Here is a 10,825-nt window from a genome sequence, read left to right as displayed (position 1 = left end):
AACAAACAAACAAACAAAAAAAGCATTTCACTCACTGCAGACTCGTCCTGGTGAATATTTCGAAATGGCAACACAAGGAGTCCAATGTAAAATATTAAAAGATGTTAAGCCACATGGCCTAGGTAGAGTGCAGATAATAGACAAGGACGTGTTATGCCCATCTGGAACGAAAAATGGCAAAAACTAAAACCTTACAAAACTCAATGTAGATTTTTTCAATCAAATCTGCAACATTTGCTTCACTGTATGATGGGTGATTATTGAACTTAGATTTAAATAAAAAGGCCTGATACTGCAAACAGACGTTTGCTTTCGCGACGTTAAAATTAATTTCTTTGTCAAAAGTTTGGAATCGATTCGAGAACAACTGTTACAGCGTTTAGACAGTATGTGAGTGACATTGTTCCAGATGATCTGAAACCGCTTATGAAAGCAACAGACATTACCGTATCAACAACCAAATGTGAAAGGTCATTTAGTGTTATGAACAACATATCAGCTGTAAGGAATTAAGTGGCTTCTGTAAACAGTCTACTGTTCTTGAAACTAGTTGGTCCTCCGTTGGAACAATTTAACTAGCTAACAGTGTCTCTACGGTGAAGTGACGCTGTAGGCTAGTGGTTAGCACAATGAACTGCCATTTGGAAGACACGGGTTCGATTCCAGCAATGTCCATTTTTTTTTTCAAATGCTTCAATTTCAATGCATATACTCAGTGAGACAAGCAAGATGCCCTCTCCAGAAAGAAAAAGATGTTGGAATGAGGCAATAATTTACAAACTCATGTCCTGCAGTTGTTCTAGACTTGATATTTTCACCTACTTTCAAGCATTTTCTGATTCATGGTTGGTCAGGGTTTTTATTCCTTTCAACATACAGAATATAATGAAATAATACATTGCAAACACAGAATATTGCGATTAATATGTGGTGTTCATTCTACAACATGCTCTGAACCGGAGATTTATCTCAGAGTGGAGAACAGTTTCGTGCGTCATCTACTCACAATTTTACTTGAATACAGTGCTACCAACTAACTGCTGTTCTTTTGAGGAAATGTTTCGTGTAAGTTGGGTTGCATTTGTCCAGGCTTTTCACAAACTGCAAATGATCTAGACACCAGGTAATGGAGATACTTTTGCTGGTGACTGTACAAACACCCCTAATTATATATATATATATATATATAATTAAACATGTCAATTCTCCATATTTTTTTTTTTACTTGCACTACAGTACATGCAATCAGACTGACTTATACACGAAAAAACTTGACAAGATGTAGTTCATAATTTTGTCACACACAAATTTATGCTATTTTCACCAAACGGAAAATTCTATAAATAAATTATTTTAGAGCCCCAGTATCTTGAGGTATGCAACACAGGTAGTAAAGTTAAAAATATATGATGTAAAACAAATAATACACGATGAAAAATATAAAATTAGTCTTTATTGACTGTAAACTTCCAAAAGTAAGAAAAAGGTCAATTATTTAAACAATCAAAGTAAAGTAAAAATACTGTTTAAAATAATCTTACTGGTAAAACTGGTTAACTTGATCACGTTCTTCTGAAGCATGGAACAAGCAAGTGATCAGATTAACAATAATTCAAAAGCAGGAATTCTCACAGAAAACACTAGTAGTACTGTATTTTGAAATTTAATAGCAAATACACTTATAAAAAATAAATCTAACTTCTATAGAAACTAAAATAACGACTCAAACTCAGTGTTCAGTTAGGTACATTTTCAAAACTAAAGTTGGTGCGAAGCGGGTATTTTCTCATATCGGTTCAAAGTTAACAATACAAAATACTATGTTTGGCAGACTAGCCACCAGTAGAAACTTCATAGTTGGGGGTTTTCTGTGTTGTTTTCGGAAACAAATATAAAGTAGACATAAGATATCGGACAATTTCCCCATTTTCAATCTATTCCTTTCATTACTGGCTTCGGTTTCACGTGATTTGACATCTTCCATTTTCCACCGTAAGCGTTTTTTCAGTGTTTATTCTTCTTGGCATGTGTAGTTTCGAATCTGACCAACCAATGTCCTTCCCATCATGGTCACGATCACCATAGAAAATTTCGTCAAGACGGATTGATTGACAAATACACGGCCTACACAACCACTTAACATGATTGAGAATAATGAATCTACGCTCACTTTGCTCTTATTAATGACTAACAAACTACTTCCTATGTGATTCATCGATGGGCAAAGAAAACGCTTACAGAAATCACTTCTGGAGACTAGTTTTCCATGTCAAATGAAAAAAAAGCAATTTAAAACATCAACGTGATTCTATACAAAAGCCGCAGTATCGGAAACAACTGAAATAATGACGGAAGAGACATGAGGATTAAGATACATTATATTCATAAAATTTGCAAATATTTTTGATGAATGATAACGCACCTCTAGAAGCGAAAGAGCTATCTCAAATATGTTCGAGCATGTAAATTCTATGAATGTTTGACATGTAATCGCAGTTTGTGCACTCACTCGCTTTGACATTATAATGCACTTATTTTATATAGAACTAAATACACTGGAAGTTTATTTTCACCCAGATGAAATGTTGTAAGAACATATTCAAATCAAGAACATTGATTTGAAACTACAAATAATGCCAAAATGACAAGTTATTACTTGTTTTCTGCTGAATGGTTAAGACTGGAATCACATTGTTCACTTCTCACTCCTTGATCCCCTCTGGTTATGATTTTTATGCATTTACAACTTTTTTTTCCCCATTAACAATAGTTGTTTCTTCCGCAGAAGCAGCACAAACAGGTTTCGGCCTTAAAAAGCCGAAAATTAAACCTGAGTCAGACTGTAGATTCTAAAACTGAGCTTGCGGCTTCGATTCCATTACAATTGCCTTCCAGAAACACAGAAGCCAGGACAATATCATTCAATAGAAATAACTACCTTCCTACATCAGAATTCTATTTTTGAATTGACTTTTTAACCTGGTATAGATGGAATTGTTAGGAAACAATTTTGTAATTGTATTTTACACTTACGTAAAAATGAGAATGTGAAGAAAGATCTATATTAAAGTGGGTCAGAACCATCACTGGGAATACGAGTACAGAAACCGAGCACTATATATACGAAAATACGAAGTAAAATTTACATTAGTCAAAGTTTTGGAATGCAAATTAAAGCTCTTGTAAGGAGTGACTAGCACAGAAAATTAAAGCATCTTCTTTGATCTACTAAATTCTTGCGACAATGTAAGGATCTCAGATTATGCCAAAGTAACAATTCTTTGAAAACGTTGAAAGTGAGTAGTACTTGTTTTCTTTCTATTAATTTTAAACTACGAAACGAGTTTAGAAGACTCAAAAGTGGATTTAGTAGATACTTTGAAGACTTAACTTTTCAAAAGTTAAAGCTGCTAATGATTTAAAAAACAATACTGCAACAAGTACCTGAGGCTTTTGGATCCAGATAATATAAGATAATGCAAACATCTTAAAATGGATGTAAGCAATCAGAAAGACAATTTGAAAAACAGAGTACCTATTACACAGGGAATCCGCAAGGATTAATACTGTCATATGTACTGCAACATTGCCAACCAGGTAGAATTTATTTATATTTTCAAATAACAATAACTAGTCGTTATTGGTGATTTCATTCTCTCATGAAAACTAATTTTCTTACGCATTCCTTGCGGGTTTGGATATGATTTAATATCGCTTATTTTGATATTCTCAGGAATAATTATTTACAAACTTCTAAAAAGGTAACTTTATTTTCTGGCAGTGGTGTCCTAGATAAGTATGTTTGGAAGGAAATAGATAAATGTCCGAATTAATTTCAGCACGATTAATAAATTATCACACCAGCATGAATTTTGTAATTTGGATCAAAGATTGAGCAATCTGGTTTCTAACGGTTTTCTCAAAATTTGAAATACTGCTTCATATGAGGCATTTCGTTCACAGTTACACACGGCATTCTGAGCACGTAGTAACTTGTTGTGGTACCATTTGAAAACAGAATTGCAATACTTCAAGACATTTATGGTAGCTCTTATGGATAGTTTTAGTAATTTGTATTGTGTTACCGTATTTTCTCCCTGCTTACGTGTATATGAAGTTATTTGAATTTATCTTAAAATTTTACCATTGTCTGGATTCACGATGTTCAAATATTTATTCAGCCATCACTATTTATGGTCAAACTACAACTTTGAAAAAGTAGCTCTACTGCATTTTCTAACAATTTTACAGTTAAAAAGCATTCCTTGTTAGAATCATTTTCTTTTATTAGTATTTTATTTACTATTCAAAATGAGGTATTTGTGACTACTTGACGAATGATATGCTTCAAGGTATAACCTTTATACTTCTTGATGCGATTGCGAACTCTTAAAATTGGATGCAGAACTTCCAAAGCTACGCCGTCAACATCCAGTATATACTTATACATACATACATACATACATACACAGACACACATATATATATATATATATTATATATAATTAGTTTTGACTACTTTCTTTCACTTTTATGGAAGTTCGCATAATTTTGACACAAAACATGAAAAACTCTGAACCCTTGAGGTTAATTTTACCAATAGGAAACAGAAGCTGCAGTGCAGTGCAGTAAGTTCATCGCCTTGAAGGACAAGAAATTGTATCGATGTGCGATCGAAAAACTACCTGAAAGACGGGGTCACACAATGACCTCTACTTTGAGTTCTACGCAGCTTTTACTGCTTGCCGACACAAAGTAAATGAGACACCAGAATATTGCAAAACTTTTGACTCATCTTGATTTTAGTAGGTTTATATGCCATGTAATAAAATACAACTTTTACTCTGAATTATGTTCATTTCTTTGTATATATTAAAAATATAAAATTAATATACATACAAGGCAGTAGTACAAATCAACTCTATCGAAACTAAAATTTTAGGATAATTTTTACATGAAATACAATAGATTTTGTTACTTCCAAACCATCAAACTTAAAACATGTGCGCCTTTTGATCTATTCAAACAGCTGGAAAGTTAAGATACTACCTGATACACAGTATCATCGAAAGAAACTTACTAACTTAGTTGCTACGCTATCTAGAATTTCTTTTGCCATACAAAGTACCAGAGACTCTAAAAGCATTTTTTTAACTAGCACTTATATGAAACAAACAATAAAACTAGTATGACACTAGTGAAGTGTAGTGATCTAATTAAAACGATGGAATAAAACTTGTACGCATGTAACTGCATTCACAATTTCGACTTACATACAGAAATAAAAAACAAGAATATGAAATAAATATTCATTGTTACAAAATATAAATATATATCTAATGTATAAAATGAAGCAATGAAAAGAAAAATCTCATTTCCACAGTAACTTAAAACCTTATTTCTGATCTTCACATCCATCTTGAAATTAGCCTTGCAAAGGACAATTTTTCAACAACAAATTACTTTACGTGATTACTCTAAGCAAATTTGACAGTATTAAATTATTTTTAAAAAATAATTTTAAACTGTAAATTTACTCAATCACTTACACCATGCTGAGAATAATCACAAATTGTCCTTTGCGAGGCTAATTTCAAGATGGATGTGAACATGAATAAGCAATAAGGAGTAGACGGATATCACAAGTAGTAGTAGTAAATGGATATCCCACATCAAAGATTCTTATATGCCAAGTGTGTGTGTCTCTGCAACATGCTTCACTTCTAACACGGACATTTCATCTCCTACTGTGCTTACACTACTACGGGAAAGATCTACTTCATGGTTCTCCGGCAATTTCCGATAAGCAATGTTGTATTTTTCAGGCTGGTTAGGAGAACTGAGATAGCGTTCTACCTGATCTTCCCTCAATATTCGACCTAAGTAAAAATAAATATATATATTAAAACTTCTTTACGTATTGAGAATGCAAAAGCAATTATATCTTACTATATCTTCTAAGCACTTGCAACACTTGCCGGAGGTCGTATCAGTAAAAAATTGAAGAATCTACATTTACTCATATACAAGAAATATAGGAGTAAGACTCACTAAACATATACATTTTTTTTTTAATACAAGGAAAACATATATTGTTCGCGATCTACCCAACTAATCAGATGAAAACTTTGACTAGCCTAATACACACGGTCTACACATTTTCCTGGGTAGATCTTTCACTTTCATTTTTTGACTATTTGCGGTTATACACCTAAGGATTTGCTAGCAAAGTAGCGACAAAACTTACGGGAAAGAATTCCCTGACTTCTCCGTTTTCCAAAACATTTTTTTTTTAAATTTCCCTGATATGTAATTACCCCCTTTCCCCCACACTTTCCCTTGTAGACGGAAAACAAGACCAAGAAAACATGATAACTATTATTTCCTGATCAACTTGAAAAATTGATAATATAAAAACAAATACAACGTATTTTATCATAAAATCACAGAACACTTAAAAATTCCTGCACAAAGCAAGAAATTAAACATCTTTCCTGAAACTTTGAGTCTGCAACTTTATTAACGTGATGAAAATTTCGTCACATGTGAAAGAAAAAAGTCACAGTGAGGCATTCACCGAAAAAAAATGTAGACGTATGTACACTCATGTCCAAAATTATTGTCGCATGTCTATAAATATGTTGTTGTAGGAATATAATTTGATAACGAATTCGACCGGTATTTCTTATCATGTTAATATCTCTATAATCGGCAAAGACATGTATGTGGCAAATTTCATGTCAAAAAAGCAGTAAATAAGAACAATAAAACGAAAATAAAACTTTCTTGTCCATTTAGCAACATTTTGTTTCACTCATTCTAATTTTCGTATTTATAATTCTTTTCCTATGAAATTTACCACAAATATACATTTCCCGATTATACACATAGTATCAGTATTAAAAGTACGCTGCAAAATCATTATCAAATTATATTCTTACAAGAAGACAGTTATAGATATGAGAGAATCATTTTGGACATGAGTGTACATAAAACGAGTTGCGGTATGTTAACCCCTTCAACTACGATTTATTTTCTGAATTCTGATAATTGATGTTATAAAAGTGTATTATAGATGGTTTATCATTATATAACTTTCAAAACATCAATATAGTGACCCTGCGTGATGCTACAATAGTTTAAATTTTATGACAAGTGTGGCTAATCATCAGGGCCCGGATTTTGTTGACCTAAAATTTTCTAAAAAGTGACCTATAAGATGACACTAAAATTCCTGTAAAATGACCCTAAAATTCACAAAAGTTGACCTTAAAACTTGTAGTTTTTTAAACGTTTATTTCATTAAAACACTGACATTTTAAAAATATCTATTGGATTGTAATTACCATTTGCACTCATTTTTAAAAAGTTTTGTTTCAGTTACTTGCAGTCAATTGATCATTTGTGTCTTTGGTTTAAAAAAAGCAATAATGTTAAAACTAAACTTTGACCAATCTAGTAAATAACTAAGCATTTCACATTTGAATTACAGATATATAGGCCTATATCCAGTTAAGCAACATATAAGCATTTTATAAGCTGTGATACAACAAACTAACTCAGGAACTTTGTAATCGTCAGAAAATTTAGCTCATATTTTATTCAGCATTGTAGTAGATAACTGTAAACATTGTTACGATCTTATTGAATTACCAGCCTTAATTATATACGGAGCAGCATCTGATACAAAAACAACATGGTCATGCTGGACACCTTTAGGCCAAAGTAGCGATTTATCGAAAAGTCTACATATTTTAAAATGGTTGACAGATTCCAACACTTCACCAGTTAGCAAAAATATTTTGCTAGGTTCGTCGGTTTTCATTGCCCCAACAATAATGTTGACTATATAGCGTTCCTTCACATCACTAGTCTGTCTATAGAAACAAAAATTATCTGAGTCCGAAGTTCCTCTCTTATTTTTCTTATTGTGTCCTCGTTACATTTTGGCATGTAATTTTTCATAAGATTCGTTTCGTCTGGAATGGAACGACCTAGGAGATCCCGCAACTTCACATTATTGACTTTCCAAAGAGGAATATTGGAAGATACTAAAACTTCACACAACTCTTTTAAAAACTGAGGATTTACCTTTACTTTTATATATATATATATATATATATATATATATATATATATATATATATATATATATATACAGTGGAGTCTCGTTAATTCGAACTTGGATAATTCGAAATATTGGATAATTCGAACAGAAGTCCATTCCCCTTCAAAACTGTATTGAAAACAATAGTAAAAAATCGTGGATAAATCGAACTTTTGAACCTATGTTTTGGATAATTCGAAGTAAATACAGTTGAAAATTTTTAATGTTTGACAGATGTAAACAGAGAAATACAGTTTTAATGTGTTTTCAGTTATCCAGATGCAGCCATAGGGAAGAGAAATACAAAAGATAAGTAAAAAATCTATATAATGATAAAGATGAAGGTGAGTTGGGGGAGAAGTAAAGCTAGAGAACGTGTGCCAATCTCATCTTGTTTCAGAATTGGTTGAAAATTTAAGATGAATTATTAATAAAGTCAACCAAATGTTATTAATATCGTATTCCACGCAATACATGAGATTCAAGATTTTTTGACCGTACAAAAACAATCAAATTTAAGCAAATAAGGTTTACGACTTCTTAAAAGTGAGAACAGAATATTCAAATTGTTACTGGTGTTTAATTGTTTGGGCTATTCAACGTATGTTGTGTTGTACGTAAATATATTTTCCATTGTACATGTAGTTTGAATTATGTAGAGTCAATGTCGTTTGTTAGTTTGCGGCACTCGATCACGTAAATAATAAGCTGCTTTAAAGGTAAAGTCTACACCATATGAATATGTTTCTGATGCACAGTACTTTGGTTGGTTTGTTTGTTATATATGTGGAAATGAATGTTGTTGGATAATTCGAATTTTGGATAATTCGAAGTTTTTTCGTATCCCCTTGGACTTCGAATTAAAAAGAGTCCACTGTATATATATATAAAAATTCGAAGCACTCTCCACAAGTAACAACTGCGAACACTAGGTTTCAGTTTGTTTTCAACTGCGCGTAAATGTTTTTCGCTTCTGATATGCTTCTGCACAGTGTATATTTTCTCTGCTGCCACTTTTACTTCACATACTTTGCAAAGTAATATTGTACCGTCAGTACTAAAAACATCCACACCAAATTCAGAAAGGATCTGTCTTAAATGAGAATTTGTAGATGGTTTAGGCCTCGGCATTCTACATACTGAAAACATCAATTCACTCTCAAGTTGAAACTAGGAAGCACACTTAAAGAATAAAAGTTCGCAAGTGTAGATTGTATACATCAGAATAATAGATAAAAACCCTGTTTAAAATCTTTGTACGTCTTCTGATCTATTTTTAGTTATTCACGTAGTCATATCCTTTGTGGTAAACAACCTACAACCACCTGCTTTGGCCACTTACGAACCCCCAGCGCTCGTCAATCAGCTACAGCTTAGTGTTCATTAACTTGTTAAGAATGCAGCTTTTCCACCCCAATAATCAGGAAGCAGGAAAAAAGATAATTTAACTTCGTGTTTTTAAATCCGTAAACAGTTTTCATTTTAAGATTTCCTTATGTAGAAGAAAAATAATAAAAAGACCATAAGTGACCCAAGTTACCTTAAAATATTAAAAATTGATCTAAAGCTTCAAAACGGCAAAAAGTGACCAAATGTTGACCCTAAAAAATTATATTTTTAGAACCTAGAGTTGATGGAAAACGTTTTTATCTGAACTTGCCTTGTCCTATGCGTAACAGAAAAAAGTTGACTTGTCTACAAGATCCGGGCCCTGCTAATCATTGTGCGATTTGGCACCGGGAGGCCATGACGAGCTAGACTCATCATTTCAGTGCAAGGGGTTAACATATCTTTAGGGGAAAACATTAATAGAATCATATAATTCATTACCCTTCTTCAAACGCTTTATTTCCTCATTAACATTGCGCATATCTCCCATTGTTTTAATTTTCTTAGCTTCAAGTTCGTTCAGAATAGTTTTTAATTTCTTGACCAGCTTCTTTCAGTTTCATGTCTTGTTCTCTTTGTTGATTTGTTGATCATGCAAAACTAGTATGGGCATTTCCTTATGAATACTTTCTCAGGGCTGCCACAAGATGATAATGAATCATATAAATTTCTGTAGACGTTTTCTGCACTTTTGGCACAAATCCAAAATACCCAAGTTATTGGTTAATATTTCTTAAAGGTAGTACATGTAGCAAAATAAATTTCAACGTTTTTCAGAGGAAGATTTTTCTTCATTTTCCACAGCAATCTGTACACATGAACTAGAAGAACTAAACACTTCTGATTTTACAAACTTTTGCATCATTTCTATCAGCCGACTAAAGTTTCTAAAGAAATGAACTGAGAGAAACGTAAGTCAAATGCTAAGAAAAAGTTCTACTTTTGAAGAAAGTGATTTTTAAAAGAAGCGTAAGTTTAGAAATAAGACTTTACCAACATACCTGACGCGATCTGATAGCTCAAACAGCTGGGAATATCTTTCCTGGCACGTTGAATAAACTCCTTGGATTATACAGAGCTCTTAGCAATTCAATGATTCCTCAATACGTTACCTCAATTGTAGTCTTAATACTCCATGCAAAGTAAATATTCAACAACTTCCTAGCAAGTATTACAGGATCATTTGGCGACGTCTTTATATCTACGATATGCACAAATGTAAAGTTTACATTATAGCCATCCATTGAAATTTGAATAATCTTTTTCAAGTTCAAGGGTGAAAGTGTCTCTTTGAAGGTCAGAAGCTGTGAGAACTCCCTAAAAACGCCA

The 10,825-nt window shown here is 32.6% G+C and overlaps 1 protein-coding gene across 4 annotated transcripts in view; it reads right to left on the bottom strand.

Moving 5' to 3' along the window:
* Window positions 1–1,941: 1,941 nt before the first annotated feature.
* The window catches only part of LOC145671099 (uncharacterized), a 79,161-nt gene continuing 70,277 nt past the window's right edge, over window positions 1,942–10,825 (bottom strand). For all 4 annotated transcript variants that reach the window (XM_081739865.1, XM_081739867.1, XM_081739863.1 and 1 more), the window contains one exon: window positions 1,942–5,879. In XM_081739865.1, the coding sequence (XP_081595991.1) occupies window positions 5,683–5,879 (197 nt within the window). In that variant the 3' untranslated portion in view covers window positions 1,942–5,682. The remainder of the gene's footprint in view (window positions 5,880–10,825) is intronic.

The sequence above is a fragment of the Thermobia domestica genome, chromosome 15 (genome assembly GCF_964235325.1).
Source record: "Thermobia domestica chromosome 15, izTheDome1.hap1.1, whole genome shotgun sequence".
Lineage (NCBI taxonomy): Eukaryota > Metazoa > Arthropoda > Insecta > Zygentoma > Lepismatidae > Thermobia > Thermobia domestica.
This window is presented reverse-complemented; position numbering and strand designations above follow the sequence as displayed.